At 39.4% G+C, this 23407-nt stretch overlaps 1 protein-coding gene across 2 annotated transcripts in view; it reads right to left on the bottom strand.

Moving 5' to 3' along the window:
• urb1 (URB1 ribosome biogenesis homolog) overlaps positions 1-23407 on the bottom strand; it is a 124961-nt gene that overhangs the window by 62801 nt on the left and 38753 nt on the right. For both annotated transcript variants that reach the window (XM_043701199.1, XM_043701201.1), the window contains exons 12-22: positions 22886-23059; positions 21163-21325; positions 20666-20788; positions 17718-17830; positions 16844-16963; positions 15441-15557; positions 13920-14058; positions 12293-12463; positions 11133-11332; positions 5881-6105; positions 1474-1647 (exon numbers count right to left, since the gene is read on the bottom strand). In XM_043701199.1, coding sequence (XP_043557134.1) covers positions 1474-1647; positions 5881-6105; positions 11133-11332; positions 12293-12463; positions 13920-14058; positions 15441-15557; positions 16844-16963; positions 17718-17830; positions 20666-20788; positions 21163-21325; positions 22886-23059 — 1719 coding nt within the window. The remainder of the gene's footprint in view (positions 1-1473; positions 1648-5880; positions 6106-11132; positions 11333-12292; positions 12464-13919; positions 14059-15440; positions 15558-16843; positions 16964-17717; positions 17831-20665; positions 20789-21162; positions 21326-22885; positions 23060-23407) is intronic.

The raw sequence follows: 23407 nt of genomic DNA, 5'->3' as shown, positions 1-23407 counted from the left end.
GTTTCAGAGAACACCTCTGGGACACCCGGACCAACCAACCTAACCACCCCGTGGCTCAACACTTCAACTCCCCCTCCCACTACACCAAGAACATGCAGGTCCTTGGACTCCTCCATCGCCAGATCATAGCAACACGACGGCTGGAGGAAGAGCGCCTCATCTTCCGCCTAGGAACCCTCCAACCACAAGGGATGAACTCAGATTTCTCCAGTTTCCTCATTTCCAATGCCCCTCCCCCAAGTCCCTCCTTCCTACCTTTTATCTTAGCCTGCCTGGCACACTCTCCTCATGCCCGGAACGTCGATTCTCCTGCTCCTTGGATGCTGCCTGACCTGCTGCGCTTTTCCAGCAACACATTTTCAGCTCTGATATCAACAAGAGTTGAATATTCATTCCGAGTGTGTGAATCACAATGAAACTAGGAATGAGTTGTGATTCCATACGGCACATTCCTGATGGACTTACCAACTACGTTTAGAAGAGTGACTAGTTAAAGGCCAGGGTGCCAAATTGCTGACCTGTGGGCTCCTAAAGCTGGAGAATAAACAGGAGGCTCTGCATCACTCACATATTTACAGGCCTACCAGCTGAGACAGTGATGTGTCAAAGTAGCAGTGATTGTGGTGGGGAAACAGAAAGAGGAGAGAAAAAGGAAGGGGGAAAAGAAAAACAAAGAGATACAGAGAAAAGAAAGGGAGAGAGAAAAAAGAGAAAGAGTGAACTAAAGGGAGACAGTGTGAGAGAGAAGAGTAGAGATAAGTTTTCCTTATTTTTGTATTAATCATTATTATATTGTTGTGTTCTTTTTGGAGCTGCAGCTGTTGTTACCTGGTGGACATGGGAAGGGGATTGGGTCTCTTATGATTTCATGTCCAATTTCCCCACCTAGTCTACCATGTTGGCCTACATGTGTTCTAGGCCATATAGGCTGCCCAGATGCCAACTGGAAATCCCACTTGGCAAGGGATGAAGGCTTCAATTGAAAATCCACCACTTGACAGGTGTAACCTGAGCCAGCTGCTCTGTAACTGTCTCAGAGTCAGGACTGTGGTGCTGCACCATTGTGATGGGCGACAGCACAAAATTGCAAGCTTATCCACCTGCCCTATTCTTTGAAAATTCTGCCCAAACTGCCAAAGTTCACACGGTGGGTAATGGCCATTCTGGTGACATACTGAAGTACAACCAGCCTTTATCTCTCCAATAAGACATCAACATCTTCAGCAAGGGACTGAATGGGAGACAGTTAACAAGAAAAACAGTACGAACAGAGGAATCTTTTTGACTTCAGGTGTAGAAATGCAGAAAAATTCAGATGTAGACATGCAGAAAAAAGTGCACCAACCTCACAGAGATACTAATTTGTGCCTCTGCAACATATAAACAACTAAAAATGAGCAGTGACCCACAGGCACTGTGACTGAACACCAAATCTTTTCAGTACAAAGAGAACACAGGGGTCTGAGGGGTTACCTGGTCCTTCTTTATGTCTCCATCTACGATGAGATCAAGGTCCATGAAAAGCTCAGGTTCACCTTCTTTTAACTTCCTCTCGATGGTATCATCAATTTGTTCACATCTCCATAACATCAATTTCAAAAGGTCCATAAATAGTCCAATCAGCTCTAAGCCAGTGCCCCTTTTCATCTGAAACAATAAAGAAAAATGTAAGAAAGCACCAGAATAAGTCACCTCCATCAAGGAATTACAAATTAGGAAGCAATAATTCTTCACCTCCTACCCAGTCATCAGTGCAATCACCAAATAAAAACTGAAAGAACTGGTGTAAATCAGAAATAAAAACAGAAATTGCTGGAAAAGCTCAACAGGTCTGGCAGCATCTGTGGAGAGAAATCAGAGTTAACACTTCTGGTCTGGTGACCCTTCCTCAAAACGGATGGTAGCTAGGAAAATGTTGCTTTTTATGTTAGCCATGAACAGCCTCCATCAACCGTGATTCACCCTCCCAGAAGGATCGTAATCCATTCCTTTGTCTGTCCAACTGTTCTTCTTTCTCTTTGGGCTCTCTCCTCACCTATCATTTACTCCTCGCCCCCTCCCCCACACTATATTCTGCTTATAAACTGGCCCTTTCCTAGCCACCAGCAGTTCTGAGGAAGGGTCACCAGACCCAAAATGTTAACTCTGATTTCTTTTCACAGATGCTGCCAGACCTGCTGAGCTTTTCCAGCAATTTCTGGTTTTGTGAATGCAATCACCAAAATTGTTAAGCAGGAAACACTTTCAGAGTATACTGTTTTAAAATCATAGATTTGAGGTAACTGACATATTCCTGGAGTTTTACAACAATACACTGAAAGCGCATGAGATCAGCTGCACTACTAACAAGGTATACTGATTTTGATGTTTTTAACATGAGAACACCAAAATGAAATGAGCAGAAAACATTAGGAACAACTAAAACTAAAACCCTCCAAGTCCACTAAACATCTTGTCCAAAACTTAGGCAGTTAAGACACATATGGATTGAGTGATGTAATGTGTAAGATACGTTTTACTGTGAGTAAATCCAGCTCAGATTGCTTGCTGTTATTTGTTTCACATACAAATAGACCGAAAATGATGGAGTGGATAACTCTGTCTGTCCTAAAATATTTTGATCCCATGAATGGACATTTCTAATCATACTGAGCAAGAAAGAATTAAATACCTTATTAAACTAAAAGTGCCAAATGTCACAGTATGGGATTTGCCATAGGACTGTGTCTAAAAGGGTCTGAAAAATAGACTACTCCTTCTCTTATAACGGCAGGTACTGCTTTAGAGATTGGGCATTTATGGAAGCCCTTTATAAATTGATACAAATATTGTATGAGAATGAAGACCTGGGTCAAAATTTGAACCTGCTGCCCATGATTCACAAGATGGTAACAAATCACTCTCTGTTTCTGCCAACCATGCTGAGGGCCAGAGAGGATGAATGTGGAAAAGCAAGAGGTAAGGCCAGATAAAGTATATCCGGGAGTAGGGACTTGGTATCTAGAGATGCCACCTGAAGTATATGCTTGTGAAGAGGTGATGGCGTAGTGGTAATGTCACTGGGCTGGCCTGTCCAAAATACAAGGCTAGTGTTCTGGCAACATGGGTTTGAATACCACCATAGCAGGTTTGAATCCAATAAAAGTCTGGAACTAAAAAGAGCTAACTTAAATGGTGACGACGTGTCTAAAGTTGGAAATTCCCATCTAGTTCACCTTGTGTGTCCTTACCTGTTCAAGCCTGCATGTGACACCAGAGTTGTGGCTGACTTTTAAATGCTTTTTGGTCAATTAGGGCTGGGCATTAAATGTTGGCCCAGCCAGCAATGCCCATGGTTCATGAACGAATAAAGAAAAGAAATTCACGAAACATGGAATTCAGGTCAACATTTCTCAAACATGATCCTCAATATAACAGATTAAAAAGAGTGCATTGCTGTTACCTCAAGGCCAATGTATATACTACACAAGATCTGTTTTATTTGGAGAAAGGGAGGATTGCAGATCAGAATCAAAATGTTGACTCTCCTGCTCCTCGGACCCTGCCTTGCCTGACCTTTTCCAGCACCACACTTTTCGAATCTGTTTTATTTGGATCCAACCCAAACACTGCCCAGGTATTCTGATAGGAGGGCATGTTACAGTTGTGCATAAGGATCGTCCAGAAACCCCGTCGTAGCAGATACCTTGTGAATTACCTGTGAAACTCAAGATTCTGGTTGACAATTCATCTGGGTCCTCTAAAAGAGTCCTGACTCAGTTTAGGTTAATAATTACCCAGAAAAGAATCTGAGGATTAAAATCCCAGGTAATTATTAATCTGAACAGCAAATCACAACTTCCCTCCAACCCCGGTGAACCCAGATTCTCTAATCCAACTACACTTTCCTGACCCCCAACCCAATCCCACTCTGCTTCTGACCCAACTAAATCCAACTGGTCTGACAACTGACACCCCATCCCCATCCAAACCTAGACTTTATAACCACTCTCTACTATAGAACCTGACACAGAAGACCTTAGTCTGACCCAACATTCTTTCCTACAAGTGAACCAGACAATCCGCTGACATGAACGGCACTCCCCAACCCCTGGTCTGCACCCCACCCCAGATCAGATTCCACATAGACCCAGCAATACCCCCACCACACCTGTCAAGCTGAACGCACAACCCCAACTACTCTTGCCAGAACTAACACACCTTTGACCTATTCATTCAGTTAACTGACACCCTACCCAACTGGTGTTTCACCCATCTGACACACTGACACCCTTAACCAACTGGTCCCTAACTTCACAATTATCTTCTATGCTTACCCTGCCAAAGTGGACAAAAGTGAGGACTGCAGATGCTGGAAACCAGAGTTTAGATCAGAGTGGAGCTGGAACAGCACAGCAGGTCAGGCAACATCCGAGGAGCAGGAAAATCAATGTTTCGGGCAAGAACTCTTCATCAGGAAGTATGAATTCTTCTTAGAATATAGTACCGAGTGGGTCCTTTGCAGTTCTGAGAGAGTGTGGCCCTCAGCTGAGGCAGGGCTGACTGTAGAGAGGTTAGGTTCCGGCGCATGGCTGCGAGTGCGGAGCGAAGGATCCGGAAGGAGAACTGTTTCTGGTGGTTTGATGAAGGTCTGATGAAGGGCGCTTGCCCGAAACATAGATTTTCCTGCTCCTCGGATGCTGGCTGACCTGCTGTGCTTTTCCAACACCACTCTGATCTATACCCTGTCAAAGTGACTGGCTGCACTTGGTACTCATTTAAATCACACAGCACGGCACACTGACTGCTGCACATGCCTCAGTGATCAGCACTGCTGCTACATGTCGACAGGGACCTGCGTTTAACTCCAGCCTTGGAGTTGCATGTTCTCTCCACATGTGTGGGTTTGTGCCAGATGCTCTGGTTTCCTCCCACAGTCCAAAGATATGCAGGTTAGGTAGTCTGGCAGTGCTACATTGTCCGTAGTGTCCAAGCATGTGTTGGATAGGTGGATTAGCTATGGTTAATGTGGGGTTACAGGATTAGGGTTGGGGTCTGGGTGGGATGCTCTTTGGAGATCTGGTGCAGACTCAATGGGCCCACTGGCCTCTTTCTTCACTGTAGGGATTCTGTCCATTCAAGTGGCATTGTTCTTCTTTGTTGTCAAATTTCTGGACAGGTCTGTGGGTGGGGCTGTTGAGGAATCTCTGGGCAGTAGGCACATAAAAGTAGATTAAAAAATTACATTTTCATGCTTCAGGGTCAATTCATCTTCACAACTAAAGAAGTACAATAAATACTCCATCAACAAATTGATGGCTAAGGCGAATAAATGAGGTGCAGTTTGGGAGTTAAATTTCAGATATTTCTCTGAAGCAAATAGGCCTTCTTATTGAATTAAAGCAAAATACAGTAATTGCTAGAAATCTGCAATAAAAATAGAAAATGCTGGAGAAACTCAGCAGCTCTGGTAACATGTATGGGGGGATAGACAGAGTTAGCATTTTGAGCTCAAAATCACATTTCTTCCAAACAGGATACACTGTCTCATTGCAACCTTTCAACATAAACCAGCACTTCATTCAAACCTTACTCTGATAGCAGAGTCTTAAAATCTAGAATCACATTATTTGCTTCAGAATAAGCAGAACAAACAGGAATTTCACTTTCCAAAGCAAAGTGGAGGCGAGGAGTAATATAAAAAAGGAAAATACCATGGATGTTGGAAATCTGAAAATAAACTAGAAAATACTGGAATTACTTAGCAATGAATATTTTATGTTTTGGTTTTAAGCTGTGTATTATACTAGAGAGAGATTATTTCAACATTAAAGGAACAGATATTTGTTCATAAAACTATATATTTTTTTCTGTTGTCCTGGTAACAAGCATCATACTCACTTTACTAAAGTTCTCCACAGTGGTTCGAATGTATAGAATCACCTGCTTCACAGCCAGAACTAGCTCATGTAGGCACAATTTTGTAACGGCTTGCTTCAAATCTTCTTTAACCTCATCACTTAGAAGGGTGCTAGTTCCCATTCCATACGCACCCATGAGAAGGCTGCAGAATGTAGTATCTTCCAATAGTGCAGGATTCATTGTATCTGAACCAAACTGTTCAAACTGTGGATAAATTTCAGAAAAATAGATTTTCGTCAATTAATCCGTAAGATCAGTTAACATGACATCTAATATCCCTCCTGAATATGAAATTACACCTGCAGATAAATCTGTGCAACTGTACAAATTTTGTAATCACAGTTTGCACTTGTCTAATCCAGCACCCTATGATCCTGTATCCACCGTACTTCCAGTTTTCTGTGCATCTGGTTCTCTGAAGAAGAAGCATTTTACATGTAGCAAGGTAGACTTCCAGAAAATCTACTGATGCCAAGGCAGTTTCAAGTTACCATCAGAAGTTTGCATAAGGGAAAAGTTTTGTTTGAGTCAGCATCTTCAGGATAAAAGACAGGGGGTGGGGGGTGGAATTGTTTACAAACTCCCACTCTGACCAGGCAGAGACCTGGTACTGACGTACAAGGTGTATTAACCTGTTCAACGATGTCTGCAACACTCATTCTGCAGCATTGAGATATCAAAATAATCAAGAAAATTATTTCCTATATATCTAGGTCTTTAAATACAAATGGAAAATGTTGTTCTTGTACATCTTGTGCACGGAACTGGTTTTATTTATATACTTAAAAATTTAAAAACAATATGTCCACTTCTTCGAAGCAGTTTGCAATTGGTTATAGAACATCCTGTTTGAATTCTCCAGAATGCAATGCAGTTTATTCCATTATCTCAGTAAGTTCCAAAGTTCATCCCAGCTAATTAACTCTTTGGGAAGGAGGCATCATCTGTGGCTAAATAAAGTTAAGGATAGTGTCAAATTGAAAGAAATATTGCACAAATCGGTAAAGATTTTGGTAGGTCAGAAGATTGGCCCAGCAAAGAATGACTGAAAAAAAGAGAATATGAAAATGTTAGTTAGTAATGTAAAGTAGATCATAAAAGTTTCTATAATATTTAAATTAAAAAAATCCTAGTGATTGTCTTGAAGAGAGTGAGTTTGGGGAAATGGTAATGGAAAACAAGGCACTGAGCACATAATTTGCTTCTGTCTTCACTTTTGAAGTCTTAAAAAAAATTCCTTAAAGAAAATGGAGAATCAAGAGGTAAAAGTGAGGGAGGAACTAAGACAATAACCAACATTAAGGAAAAGGTGCCAGGAAAACTATGAGACCTAAAGCCAATATGTTCTGAGGATAAAGTAGCCTGTGCATCCTACTGCCTTAAAAGAAGTAGCTGCAGTAATAGCAGAGGCACTGGTCATAATCTGGAAGGCTCCCAGTGGACTGGGAATGCAACACCTTTATTCAAGAAACGAGGGAGACAGAAGGCACGCAACTATAGGCCAGTTAGCATAACCTCTGTCAAATGGAGATTACTAATGTCTATTATTAAGGAAATTATTGCAAGACAGTCAGAAAATCACAATGCACAATCATGGTTTAGTGAAAAGAAAGTAGTATGTAACAAATTTATTACAGATCTGAGGAAGTTAAGAAAAGTGGATAAAAAGGATCATGTAGATGCAATGCACCTGGATTTCCAAAAGACGCTGCATCAAAGGTTACTGCAAAAGATAAGAGCACATGGCGTGGGGAGTAGCATGGATAAAGGATTGGTTAGCTAACAGGAAATTGACACTAGGATAAATGGATCATTTTCATTCTGGCAAATTGTAATGAACATAATACTACAGGGATCAATGCTGTAAAACATTTTGATATGTGTATATTTCTGTCATACTATAATGTAAGGCCTTCCTTTGTGTTTTAATATGTCTTATATCTGTTCTTGAGTTCAAATGTAGCCATTTGTGAGGAGCAGTGACACTTTGAGCTTTAAACTGTATCACAGGAAGATAGGGTTATGACAGGAGAAAGATTCTGATCAAGGATATTATTGCTGGGAAAATCAGGGACACAGACAGACATATGCACAAAACAGGAGGTCACTGGTGGTCTAGATGCTTTGACTACAGCAATTGATGTGGACACTAACCTCTCAGGAATGTGAGAGTGACTTCTTCCTGCCCTACCACGCCATAGAAATCACACCCATTGTTGGTATGCACCTGGGAACATCTTTTCTACTGCGACCCCTAGGATGCCAGACTACTGCGACCCCTAGGACTCATAACGGCACACAAACCAACAGCCACGCTCAGACAACAACTCACCAGAACGAAGGACCCGATACCCAACATGAGCAAGACGAATGTAGTGTACAAAATACCATGCAAGGACTGCACTAAACACGATATAGGACAAACAGGAAGACAGCTAACAATCCGCATACATGAACATCAACTAGCCACGAAACGACACGACCAGCTATCCTTAGTAGCCACACACGCAGACAACAAGCAACATGAATTCGACTGGGACAACACTACTATCATAGGGCAAGCCAGACAGAGAACAGCCAGGGAATTCCTAGAGGCATGGCATTCATCCACAAACTCCATCAACAAATACATCGACCTGGACCCAATATACCAACCATTACAGCGGACAGCTGAAACTGACAACTGGAAGCGGCAGGGACAGACCACTATAAACACCGGAGGAAACATCAAAGAAGCGCTTCGCAGGAGGCCCCCAAGCACTGATGATGTCGCCTAGCCAGGGGACGAAACGTTTGCAACAAATACTTCCAGCTCGGCGAACAGAACCACAACAACGAGCACCCGAGCTACAAATCTTCGCACAAACTTTGAACATCTTTTCTGCTGATAGTAGGTATGACCACATGGAGGTGGTCTTTCATAGGCACGATGGAATTGGTAACCCAAGCAGGTGACCTAATTTAAGACATTACAGGTCAAGAGACAAGGATCAGAAAGGCGTATAAAGCCATAGTTCTCAAGATTATTACTGCTGCAATCAGGAAGCATGACTTGATCAGTCACAGGAAGATGTGGGGAGTTAGATGGCAGAGCAAACCCACAGTAACATGGAATCTCACTAAGCAGCTGGTGTTTTGAGTTTATTGCTTAGTAAATTAATAAAGAACTACCACATGAAGAGGAAATTACATCTGAAGCTTGTTTTGTGCTATTGATATGTACAGTATTGGCTAAGGACCTCAGAGGATAGTGAGGTGCTTTGTTCAAGAGTCTTACCAATGCTAGGACCTCAACTACTTGGAATCTATATCAATGACTTGGATGATGGGACTGAATGTATGGCAGAAAAATTTGCTGATGACAACATGATAGGAAGAAAGCGAGTTGAAAAGAACAGGTAAAGATTCTGCAAAGGCATGTACACAGGTTAAGTGAGTGGGCAAAAATTTGTCCGATGGAGAATAACATGATAAAATTGTGAACTTGTTCATTTTGGAAGAGGAAAGCAGTATACTATAAATGGAGAGAGACGGCAGTAGAACTTTGGTGATATGGAGGGATCTGCTACTGTACACAAATGACAAAATGTTAGTATGCAAGTACAGAAAGTGATTGGCAAGGCAAGGGGAACGGAATATCAAAGAAAGAACACTTTACTGCAGCTGCCCAGGGCCTTGGTGAGATCACTGCTGGAATTCTGAGTGGAATTCTAGTTTCCTTATTTGAAACAGATTTATTACAATAGAAGCAGTTCACAAAAATTCACTCTTCCTGGGATGATGGGCTTATCTTGTGATGAAATAGGTCAGCCCACACCCATTAGAGATTAGGAAAGTGATAAGTTATTTCATCAAAACATACAGCACCCTTAGAGGACATGAGAGGGTGGATACGGAGAGGATGCTTTCTCGTGTAGGGGTGACAAAATGGGGGGCACAGCTTAAAAACAAGAGGCCTCCCTTTTCAGTTGGAGCTGAGGAGAAATATCTGGTCTCAGTACTTGGAATTCCCTTCCCCAGAAAACAGAGGAGGCAAGGTCATTGAACTCTTGAAGACAGAGTTAGATTTGATTGACAAGAGACTTTAGGGACATGGACAGGAAAGTGAAATTGAGACCACAATCCAGTCAGCCATGATCTGATTAAATGCAGAGCAGGCTTGAATATGCAAATAGTCTACTCCCCCTCAGAAGTCCTACGTTTCCACAAATTACTTCTTTACAGTTGTGGCTGTTGCAACGTATGGGAAAGTAGTAGTCAATTTCACAGCCAAGTCCTGCAAACAGTGATGAGATAAATGCTTCTGAATAACATCATTGTATAATAAAATGTTAATATGCAAGTACAACAAGTAATCAGCAAGACAAGCAAAATGAAATATAAAAGTAAGGAAGTTTTACAGCAGCTGAACAGGGCTTTGGTGACACCACTGCTGGAATTCTGAGTGGAATTCTGGTTTCCTTATTTGAAAATAGGTTTAATTGCATTAGATGCAGTTCAAATAAAATTCACACAACTCTTTCTGGGATGATGGGCTGAACAGTTGAGATGGTATATAGACAGTGAAGAGAATGAGGTCAAAGGTGGGTTCCTAGGGTACACTTGGGTTAATGTGCAAGGGGAAGCTCCTCTCAGCAATATGGTAGTGGTATAGGAGTTATCTTTGAAAGAATCAGGAGAGTGGTGCACGAACAGTGGAGTGCATTGGTATAGACAGAATGATGCAAATGAGGTTTATGGCATGTTTAATTATGTCAAAAGTGAAAAGAAGATCAAGAATAATATGAAGTAAGGTAACAGACTCAAGATACTTGAATATAGGTCTGACCAATATGGCCCTGCACTGTAAATGGAGAGGAAACTAAATTTTAAGTGGTTCAATTAAGATCTTAACAATAAGACAATAAACACACTAAATGTCTTTTTTTTCTCAGATACACACAAAAGAAACATTTTTGAACAGTGTAGTAAAAGATCACACCTGAGTTGAGCCAGAACATGAACACTAACTACATAGATTTTAGGTTACACTATATATACCACCGTGCTAATTAAAATCAAGATGTTTCTAGGAATCGAATCCAAGAATTGATGATCAATATGTAAACCGCCAGCACGGAGAGTATTTGAAATTAATACTATTAGTACTAACAGTATAGACACATAGTGATTTTACTGTTAAATGCCAACCCAGCTGTTGAATGAACCCACAGAGAAATTCAATTTCTTACCAGTGTTTGCTTGGTTTGTTGTGGGATCCAAAGCCCGTAATACTTGTGCAGCTGGAGAATATTTTTGTGCATAGTTTGGTTTTCAGGCAATGAATCCAGTTCTTTGTCATATGACTGTAATACCAGGCACAAAGCTAATGGATCTTGTTGCACATGTAGAATATCAGTCATAACAACAGAAAGATACCTCAGAACAGCATCTAAAACAGCACATTAAGATGGGAATCAGTAAATGAGACAGCTGATTATTTAGTTTTATTCAGTTGAGGCTTTGAGCCTCAAGTTCAAGACGTTGAAGAACAAGTTCAAGATATCAGATATGTTAGCTCTAAACTGAAAGCTTCACCCATTAAAACACATACAAATGCACTTGTTTTGTTTAAAAAGATTGCTTGGCTTCATTTGTTCATGATAACACCAAGTAACATCTGCTTCTGCAATGTGAAATCTACTTCAACAATTATGTGGCGATTCTGAGCAAGTCGAACAATTGTATACAAGCAAAGGATGTACAGTCGAAAAGTGTAGTGCTGGAAAAGCACAGCTAGTCAGGCAGCATCCGAGGAACAGGAGAGTTGACGTTTTGAGCATAAGCTCTTCGTCAGGAATGATGAAGAACTTATGCTCGAAACGTCAACTCTCCTGCTCCTCGGATACTGCCTGACTGGCTGTGCTTTTCCAGCACTCCACGTTTCGACGCTGATCTCCAGCATCTGCGCTCCTCACTTTTTCCAAGCAAAGGATGTAGCCATACGAAACTATAAGTAAAGCGGGAGAGAAAAGGAGAAAATGGAATACAACTTTCACCTTCCACACATATCATCATGACTGTTTGTTGGATCCTATCTGAATTTTTAGGTGTATTAAGTGAAGCATCAGATTGAGAGGTGCAATGAAAATACTTTGTCTTTATTTGTGCCCATCAAAAACACACAATTTCAACAGAATAAAGATTAAAATGACAGAATTAGGGAACCAGACTCAAAATACATTGAATATAGGTCTGACCAATACGGCCCTGTACTGTAAATGGAGAGGAAACTAAATTTGGAGCGGCTCAATTAAGGTCTTAATAATAAGACAATAAACACATTGAATGTTTCTTTTCAGGCCACACACAGAAGAAACGGTTTTAGATCCAAGATCATTCATCATTTCACCTGTTCCATTACTGTTTCCTAAAATAATTTTGTTCTTGGCTTCCAAAGCAGCTGTAACCACAGGACTGAAAGGAAAGGTCTGTGCAATCATATTCTCACTCAAAGCAAATCCAATCTCTTCATTCAGACCTTCACTGGTCTCCATAATAACATCCACCATATCCAGAACATCTAAAAGACAATAAAAGGTTAGAAAATCATTCTGTACAAAGTGAATATAATTGGTTTAGTAATGATCCATTTCACTTTACACAGTTCATGGCACTTACATGTGTTTCACTGGATGATGTTCACTGAGCAGATGTATTTATTCTAGCACAATCGATTCCTCACCCCTCATTCAGATTAATGGACAATAGTGATATATGAGAAGAGAATATTTCAGAGTTTGCACATTATTTATATATAGGGGATAAATATAGGGAGTAAACACAGTAATTCTCCCACTTCAGTTGGTAGGGGATTTGATAATGTGTTGATCGTTCCATTTCATAAATCTATGTTCAAATTCAGTTTGGATTGACATGATGAAAATCTCTGCATTCTGTTGGGCAAAATGTCCTCTGAAAAAGAGGTATGGGTGGTCTTATTTAATTTCCTAGTGCTTCTGAGTCTACAACACAATACTGCTCCTGTCAGTAATGTTACACAGAGAAGCCACACGATTGCTGCTATAGAAAGTGGAAAGGTATTTATAAGGACTCACTCTTTTTTGAAGTCAGAGGTGAAATTCATTGATGGAGTCAGAGAAATGGAGTTCAGAGAAAATGGATTTCTAACCATTTAATATTTGTCTTGGGAATTCTTGATGTTGAAATGGAAAGCATTTCGCCAACCACAAATAACGTAACACAAAGAACAAGAGTAGTATACTGGTCCCTTTACCATTTACGTTCGTGGCTGATGTGATTTTAAACTTTGGCTCTACATTCCTGCTTATCCCTGATAATCTTTCATCAATTTGAATATGAATTACAAGTTAAATGCAAAAGCCAGGACTATTTGTTTCAGTGCAAATAGCAAATGATTTTTTCAAGCATTAAACAAAGTGGTCAAAACATTGTCAGTGGATATACACAATTGCCTAATATGAGATTATAGAGAAGGCATAAAATGATGTTGAAAACCCTAGTCCCTCAACTATGCAATTTGTTCTACCAGAACTAACGTCACTGGCTGAAAGACTTCTTAAAAATTCATCCATGAGGTGAGCTCATCGCTGGCTGACTAGTATTTATTGTCCATCCTAAAAGGCAGTTAAGGGTCAACCATATTGCTCTGGATCTGGAATCATATGTAGTCCAGACCAGGAAAGGATGGTTGCTTCCTTTCCTAAAGGGAATTAATGAACCCAGCAATCGAGAATGGTTTCATGATCATCATTTGACTCTGAATGCCAAATTTTTATTGAATTCAAATCCCACCATCTGCTGTGTGAGGTTTCAAACCCAGGCCCCAAGAACATTACCTTAGTCTCTGGATTAACAGTCCAGCAACAATACCACTGGGTCATTACCTCCCACCAACTGATTGATTAACATTTATTTTCAGAAAGTTTACTTTTGTTCTTTGTATTTTCTATAGTAACAGAAAGAGAGTCAGTATTTTTTATTCCTTCCCTGCTCACCATCAATATGTGAGATAGGCAAACTGACGGTTTCAGAGTCCGGTCCACCAAGGTTGGCTTGAAGCATGCTGGCCTCTTGTATTGCATCTGAAATCTTGTCTGTGTAAGGATATGGATTTGATATTAACTTTATCAAAACCTAGGAAAACACAGAGCAATTCATGAAAATTGTGCAGATACAAATAAGAAACGGAAACTTGTGAAATCAAGCAAAACTTATAATCTTATTACATACAAACATACAAATTAAGATAAGAGTGAGTCAAATGTGTTGCTGTCACTTAGTGACATGATATCAACTGTTCAACTTGTTGGGTGTAACTGGTCTACAGATTTGAAATGCTGCAATTTCTTCATGATATCAAGAAAGGTGTCAGGTGTTAATTTGACATCAGTATCCACTACTGTGGAGTGGAAAGATACTGACATACCCTCTGCTCTGTTGAGTTTCTGATTTTAGCCATAGAGTGTATGGGGTACCTTTGGGTATACTAATGGAATGCAAAAAACAGGCTGTTGGCTAAGTGCTTGCCATCACAAGAAATAAAGGCAAGGTTACACAGTCATATTACACTACTTACAGCATTGAGCAACCTCCGAGGAACAAGCCATTCACCCTTTTGTGACAGCTATGGAGGTATAAGAGAGGCAAAAAAAAGGGTCAAAGATGTTTGTTCTTTGTTCGGAGGAGATGTTCTCTGAACATTACATACACTAATTTTCGAACAAACATTCTTAATTGTGCTGACAAACGAAATTTGAATTTAATGTGAAGTAGAAGGGAGACTGTGGAATTTATTTCAACAAGATACCATCCATAACTGGATAAAGGGATCAACTTAGAAGAATTGGACATGATACTTTTGTACTTATGTAAAGTACTTCGGATGCCTTGGTCTTATGATCAGTGCTAATATAGATGCAAGTCTTTCTTTTGAATTGAATTCATTATAAACTCAGCAGTAAGTGAGTTTTCAAAATGTCAAGAGGACACATTATAAGAACATGGGCGGCACGGTGGCTCAGTGGTTAGCACTGCTGCCTCACAGTGCAAGGGACAAGGGTTCAATTCCAGCCTCGGGTGACTGTCTGTGTGGAGTCTGCACATTCTCTCAGTGTCTGCGTGGGTTTCCTCTGGGTCCTCTGGTTTCCTCCCACATTCCAAAGATGTGCCATGCTTAAATTGCCTCTAGTGTTCAGGGATGTGTAGGTTAAGTGCATTTGTTATGGGAAATGTAGCGGAATAGGTCTGGGTAGGATACTCTTCGGAGGGTCGGTGCGGATTTGTTGGGCTAAATGGCCAGTTTCCACCCTGTTGGGATTCAAATGTAATCTTCTAAAAGACTATTCTCTACACTACTACATAGTAACAGAGATAAATTTGTCACTAAACATATCTGTTCCTCTACTTGATTGTGAAATTTGACAGATAAGTACTTTTTACAGTTGCATTGCTATGGAATTATCTTCAACTTTATGTAAATATGGAATGCAGGATCTGTTAACACAATCAGTACGTACCCTTTCAAGAAATAAAATGACACTCTCTTGTTCCGATTCAGAAACAGACCAAAGACCTTTCATCCACAGTTCCAGCTCTTTCCAAGTGTATTCAAAAATTCCACACTCTTTTAAAACCTAGGCAAGAAACAAAAGCTCGTAACACTGTACAGTTGCCCATTGGGAAAGCAAATGGTACAAGAGAACACAGGGTAAAGGATCTCACAGTTCTATTTGATAATAGTATTAATTTTACTACTGGAAATTTCAACCATCTTAAATAGGAATCAAATAAACAATGTTTGGTAATAGATTTTAAGCAGTAGATAAAACTTAATTGAATTGTGATTCTCGATACATTCAAAAGATGAATCCTTTAAATTCAGGCGAACTCATCACTGCTGGTGTGTGTAATTCAGTGTCTTAGATATTTGAAAGAAATCAGTACTGCTGTGTACAAAATGTTTTCTTTTGGAAGACAAAATGGTCCACCAAAAGTGAGAACAAAACGCATTCCATGTATAAAAAGATACTTGCATCTTTAAGGAGCTGTTGTTCTATAATTTGGGTACTTTAATGTAGACCAGGTTCCCTACAGTATGGAAGCAGGCCCTTCGGCCCAACAAATCCACACCGACTCCGCGAAGAGTAACCCAGCGCAGACCTATTCCCTATATTTGCCCCTGACTAATGCACCCAACACTATGGGCAATTTAGCCTGGCCAATTCACCTGACCTGCACATCTTCGGATTGTGGGAGGAAACCGGAGTATCCAGAGGAAACCCACGCAGACACGGGGAGAACGTGCAAACTCCACACAGACAGTCGCCCGAGGTGGGAATCAAACCCAGGTTCATGGCGCTGCGAGACAGCAGTGCTAACCATTAAGCCACCGTGCCGACCGCATTTTGTTAATTTAGTTTAAATTGCTTTGAAAAGCATGTAAAGAATCATGTCTTGAAAATGGTGTAGCTGAGCAGAGTTCATATTGTATGCCAGTAATGTTTAATTTTGCAAATAAATGTGTCAGTAGTGTAAAGTGAATATAGCACTATCGTTCACCAATTGGCTATCCAGAAAGCAATATTAACCATTCAGCAAACATTTTTCCCACAACTTGCATCAGTTCAAGCTGTGGATCAACCATCAAGATGACTGGTCATTATATTGTCTTGAGTTATTCAAAAATGTGGAAAAGAGACAAATAGTTCATTTTTCATGTTGATTATTAAACTGGTGCCTATCATTCACAGTTAGCAGAATAATAATATTTAACTGGACTAAACTACTTTGGGTATTGAATTAATAGCAAGAAGATTTTCTTGACACATTCCAACTAAATTTACAATATTATTTGAAAGTTAACAATGTACATGTATTGCCAGATTATGGGAATTAAATGTCAATTAAAATCTCAACACACCTTTATAATAAGATGCTTGGTCGATGTTTGCAGTTGGGAACTCTTACTAGTCACATACATTTTAATCAACAAATAAAATACTGACTTCTCTCCATTATTTTTCTCTGTACTTGTGATATCCTGCAGAAAATACACAGAATAAATCAGTTGTTGCATCAGACAATATTTTCACATTACAACCATAAATTTCACTATGATTATGATCAGACAAAATATGGAATTCTGCATGTTCAACACATATTACATTTTTAAGAATTATTAGCACAATGTTGTGAAAAGTTAACTTTGGTAGCATTTAATATGATTATGATCCTTGTGGCTTTATGTAAATTTATGGCAAATTTGAACTACAAGGAAAAATTGGGCAGTTTGGACCAGTTTTCTTTGAAGCAGTAAGGTTAAGTGAAATTTAATTGAGGAGTATAAAACTATGAGGGTCTTAGATTAGTGAAATAATAATTAAGGCCATTATTTAAAGTAATTGGCAGAAGGTTTCAGGAGAATGTATTCAGGCAATGTGATGGGATCTGGAATTCACATCTGAGAGGTATTAGAGATAGAAACTCTCATCACATTTAAAGAGCACTCGAATATGATTTAACACCTCATCGAAACACAAATCCTCTGATAACACAACACCTCCTCAGTTCTGTACTGATGTGTTAGCCTAGATTCAGTGCTCAAGTATCTAGAGATGTATTAAATTCCCAAGCTTTGAATTTAAAGATGATAGTGCTACCGAGCCAATTAACAATGAATTAATTGGATTAAGCCAAGTTTGAAAAGAGTTGTTTGAAAAGGAGATATCGAGCCTTTACACTTAAAATACAATTTCAATCTAAATAAAACACTGGTTTGCCTAATATAATGATACCTGAACTCTGAACCAAGCAAACTTATTGGCAGGCAGCTCCAGGGCAAGCTGAAGTATGTGGTGCTGTAGAACAGGTGCAATTTCCTGTCTGATCCCTTTCTCACTCACGATACCTGGAAAAAGCAGTTAAAGATTTTATCATCACAGTAAAACTCAACATCTTTCTCACACCCAATAACAGCACAAAAACAGGCCATCAACCCAAAGATATTCTCCAATGCCTATGTTCCACGAGTTTCTGCCAATTCTACTCATAAAACTGTCATCTTTCTATTCCTTACTCCCACATGTGTTTGTCTAGGTTTCTCTTAGATGCACCTAATTCATTCTCATTAACTACTTCCTCTGGTAGTAAGTTTCATATTCTACCTATTTGTGGACAGGCATTGGAAAGCATTGCTTCAAGAAATAAATTGTTTGTAATTGTCACAAGTTTTCTTTGCTCAGGATTAATCATAGAATTTTTACAGCACATAAAGAGGGCAGCACGGTGGCTCAGCAGTTAGCACTGCTGCCTCACAGCACCAGGGTCCCAGGTTCGATTCCAGCCTTGGGTGACTGTCTGTATGGAGTTTACACATTCTCCCTGTGTCTGTGTGGTTTCCTCCAGGTGCTCCGGTTTCCTCCCACAGTCCAAAGATGTGCAGGTAAGGTGAATTGGCCATGCTAAATTGCCCGTAGAGTTAGGTGCATTAGTCAGAGGGGAAGTGGGTTACTCTTCGGAGGGTCGGTTTGGACTGTAGGAAATCTAATCTAATCTAATCTATGGTCCATCATGTCCACACCAGTCAACAAAAATCTACCCATTCTAATCTCACTTTCCAGAACCTGACCCATTGGCTTAAATGCAATAGCAATTCAGGTGTTCATCTAAATAGTTCTTAAATGTTTGAAGGATTCCACTTCTACCACCCTTTTATACATAACGGAATCACTCCAGCCCAGGCAAAATCCTGGTGAAATTCTTCTGCACTCTCTCTAATTTGCTCACTATAATAATAAAGGAAATAATGTACAGACATCATACATTAGACTTATTTGAGAGGCCCTGTTGGACTCGTTTATTAAGGCATGTTTGTTGCTGCAGAATGGAACAACTCATCTACTTGGTGACAGCATGAAATACCACAGATGTCTTCATGGTTTCCACCTCTAAATGAAGTTTAATTGGTGCCAAGTTGGAAATAGATCAGTGTTATGTACAAAGAGCCACCAGTAATTGAACTGAGACTTCCCAAACCAATTTCAGTTTGGATTATTGCAGAGAAAAGTGATATTTAATTTATTAATCTGGGCTGGATTCCAACCCCTATTCTGGCTGTGAAGAGGCACTGATGAAGTCTAATGTACTAAGCATCCTCCGTCAGCTTTTGTTTTCACTTCTTGTCTTAATTTACAGCTCTCTGCTTTAATCAATCTTCAAATTATGTAGCTCATTAGTGTATCACTATACTGGCTAGAAAATATTCATTAAGCTCACTCTGACTACACAAATCAATAGCTAGTATCTGTGCCTATAAGTAATCAATATTCTTTAACTAAAATCAAAAAATCTTGGGAGCGCTATTGATTTCTTAATACATGATCCCTATACGCGAAGCTCTCCAACATCAGTAATCAGCCATTAGGCTTCAATAATAAATAGAGACAATTTAGTTAGTTGCAAAACAGGCTGCCTTATTCTCAGGAGTATACACAATTATCAAATACTTGTATATAAACAATACCCTGCATGTAATCAGGGTACAATGTACAATGCATCTTTGAGTAAAGCATCCACCATCTTATACATTTCAATTGCTTCACTACTGGTGCATTGTTCCTGCAAGATATATCATCCTGAAGCAGCTAGCCAAAGTATCTTAAATATAAATAAAGCTGCAGTTTCAGCAACTTGCTTTTAAAGATTGCAGCAATATCATCCACAGTCCTTGGTTTTAAAATAGTTCTTTCCTATTTTAATTCACAATTAAAAATACAAAAATGAAATTATATGGTCTTTATAATGTACTTTCTGAATGTTTGTTTCTTCCCCAGGTCTGTAAGTACTTTTGTTTCTATTACATTTTATTTATTCTGCCCGATTGATTTATTGCTGTTGCTAATGGTACACAGTGCCATAGGCCTTCTCCTGTGCTTTCTTCAGCTTTCAAGCAGGCCTTTGTGTCCACCACTCAGCATCTCGGGATCTCTCCAAATCTGTCATTAGCCGGTCCTAACACAATGAATTCAGTTCCAGTATATTCCCCACCTCTGGTTTTGGACCATTGGGCTGATCTCATGGTTTACCATCACTAGTCTTCACGTTAGGCTCTTATGCCCCATTTCTGTTTCCATAAGTCTGATCACCATTGCCAACATTTAGTCATGTGAAAGTCACACACTTGTGAATGAACAGCAGCATGCTTCACTGAACATAGTCTCACACAAAAGATGGCAAGACAGGACATCAAACTTTGATCCCTCCAGAACTGAGCTCCAGTTCCATGTGATCTGATGTAACAATGACCTTGCTTCTTTGACACATGCCTTAAGCTATATTTGGCCTTTACTCAGTACTGCCTTTTTTTAAAATTGTAGCTGAGCCAAAATCCCTAATGGCAATGCTGAAATAACTTAATCATATTGTACAGCAGTTCAAGGTGGGTCACACCATCTTCCTGAGAACAGTTCATTTTGGGCAATAAATGCTGGTCTTGCTGGTGATGCCACATCCAAGGAATGCATAAATATAAAGAAAAGAGGTACCACGTTTTCAAATAAGCAACTATTGATATGCTACTTTATAAAGATATAGACAACTACACGTGAACGGGAATGAAGCAACCTACAATAAATGTATTTAATTTGAATCCAACCAATTCTACTTTTCAAACCAGCTGTTTGCAAATGTTTACAAATGCTTCTGTTAACTACGTAGCTTTGCATAAGAAACAGCATTGACATACCTTTAAGCAATTTACTGAAATCAAATGCACACTGAGAAACCATATGAGGGATCACTTTCTGATAAAGACACATAACCTGGAGCACAATTGCCTTCAGAAAAGTGGTCTCAGCATCATCTTCACCTAAAGAAAAAAGACATGAAATGTGAAGCTGGCCTTAAGAATGAATTTTATTAAATGCACAAATTAAGCACTTATTAACATCAAAAGTATTTGATATGGAGTCTCCCTCCTTCAGTGAATTGCTGGAGATTTAAAAAAATGTCAAGTTTTAAAATTTAAAACCATCTTAATTTCACAATCTCTGTCAACTTAGTCTTACCTACTCAATGAGTTTTGAAGATGAAGATAGACAGAGATAAACTTGAATGGGTGAATTCATGACAATATCAAATAAAGAGAAAAGAAAAATGAGAAGACGGAGTTGAGTGTCAAATCACAAAATATGCATCACACAAACAACTTCCTGTTCCTTCCTCCTGAGAAGAAAGCCTTACCATGGTGCTCTGTAAGAACTGAAATCTCATCTGCTTGCACTGCTACACTGCTGCATTTTGTGTTTTTCTCATCTCCCTGCTTTTCTTTTCCATCTTCTTCCTTTACCTTGTTCTTTAACAAAGATTGCCACGCAGACACAATGCTATTCATGTCTGGTAAATGCTGTATCAGAAGAAAAAAGGCACAATTGTGTCACATAATAGTTCAGGAATTCCAGAAAAGTTCCATATTTCTAGAGTGAAGTCTGTATATGCTTTGCAAATCTAAATTTCATAGAAATTTAGCAATATGTAAATTAAAAATTGACTTTACTGACTGTAATCACTATGAACTTATCCAAATATCCTTTTGTAATAATATTAATCCTAAAGGATTAGAATGATTTGATCAGTGCTTCTCGAGGCAAACTGTAATCCTGCAAATTGATGTGAATATGTTTCAATTTTTAATCTGCATTTTAATCCGCAATAGATTGGAAAACTCAAGTTTGGAGAAGGTAGCCTACACAATAGTATGTTTTCAGAATAGATTCTCTGGAGGCAACCAGAGAGGAGGTTACATTGTACTGAACCTGTTATTATGCAGAATTACTTAGTAACCTTGGTAGCAGCAATCATAACATGACTGAATTTTACATTCACTTTGAGGAAGAGAAGAGTGAGTCCAAGATGAGAAGGATTGATCTCCTGATTTAAGGGGAGTTGTAAACACATTGGAAGCAGTTAGAACAAGTTTGCCAGACTAACATCTGAAATGGATGGGTTGTCATATGATGAAAGGTTGGATAGGCTGGGCTTCTATCCATTGCAATTTGGAACAAGAGGGAGGCTTCTTGATCCTGAGGATTCTTGAAGGTATGCATGTGGAAAGGATGATTTTACTTGAGGACATAAAATTGGGCTCATCAATCATCAGAACACTCATCTAGATGTCATCCTCGATTTCAAGCAAGTGCAGACAATGGAAAGGATGTTGTCTAAGATTCTAGAACTAGGGGTCGTGGTTTAAAAATTTGGGACTGAGCTGAAACTTTATTGCTGGAACAGCACAGCATCCCTAGATGCTGCCTGACCTGCTGTGCTGTTCCAGCAATAAAGTTTCAGCTTTGATCTCCAGCGTCTGCAGACCTCACTTTCTCCTTAAAAATTTGGGACTGCCTATTTAAGGCAGATAGGAAGAGGACTCCATCTTTGGAATTCTCATTTTCAAAAGATTGTGTAAGAAGAGTCTTCAGAACAGTTCTGATGAAGAGTCACTGGACCTGAAATCTTAACCATGCTTTCTCTCCGTAGATGCAGCCAGACCTTCTGAGTTTCTCCAGTAATTTTTCCTTTTGTTTTGAATTAGATTATTTTGTTGTTCAACTTTGCTCTGCTAAAATTATGGTATTAATAATAAATCGGTAATTTCTGTTTAAGCTATAAACTTCATGTCTGATATTGGTTATTCATAAAGTCTGGTTAGGGACAATTCAGTAACTTTGAGGGGCATTGCATGTTTTAATTTCACTATGTTGTCCGATTGGGTCTGGCTTGGGATCCCTGTGTCATAACAGTATCTGTTTCTTTGGCACTTCTGTTTAATCTTTTCCTTTTGTAAAGTACATTAAGGGTTGTCTACATTAAAAGATATCACATAAGTGCAAGTCATGACCAAAATCTAAGCCTGACAAAAACAATTTGTGAAATGTGAATGTCATGATGAGGCTGCAGTCGGAAGTACCTTACTGAGATTCTCTCTGTACTGCTGTGCAAAGTCCTGCATTTCAACAGAAGTGTAAATGTCAGAGTTTTCCCACACTTCCTCATTCAGGCAATGCTCAATGTTCTTCAGAGCCCTCTTCAAAACAAATGCAAGCAGGGAGAAGGTAGTATGTTGAACTACTTTGTTTGCAAACTGAAAGTAAAGAGACATTTGATTAAATTTGTTTTCATTTTTATGGTCAATTTCTGAGGTCAGTCAGGAAATAATTGATAGCATTGATTAAAATAAAGGAAATAACTGCAGAAAATGACTGAGAGGGAAAGCAAGCCTAACAGTCTGAAGCTCCAAAGGTCAGTGGCCAAGAGTTCCTCCTTTATCTTTTCCTTCTATATTCCTCACAAAAAGAAAATTCCCAAAATAGATAAGCTTGTGCTGAGTAAAAGCAGACCACACTCAAGTCCCAGACCTGAAATGAGTTCACAGTGCAGTCAGAAAGACCCTTATGGCATGTTACACCCATTCATCCCTTAGGTTTGTTGC

This window comes from Chiloscyllium plagiosum, chromosome 12 (assembly GCF_004010195.1).
Source record: "Chiloscyllium plagiosum isolate BGI_BamShark_2017 chromosome 12, ASM401019v2, whole genome shotgun sequence".
NCBI lineage: Eukaryota > Metazoa > Chordata > Chondrichthyes > Orectolobiformes > Hemiscylliidae > Chiloscyllium > Chiloscyllium plagiosum.
Note: the sequence above shows the minus strand (reverse complement) of the source record. Positions and strands in the feature narration are given on the sequence as shown.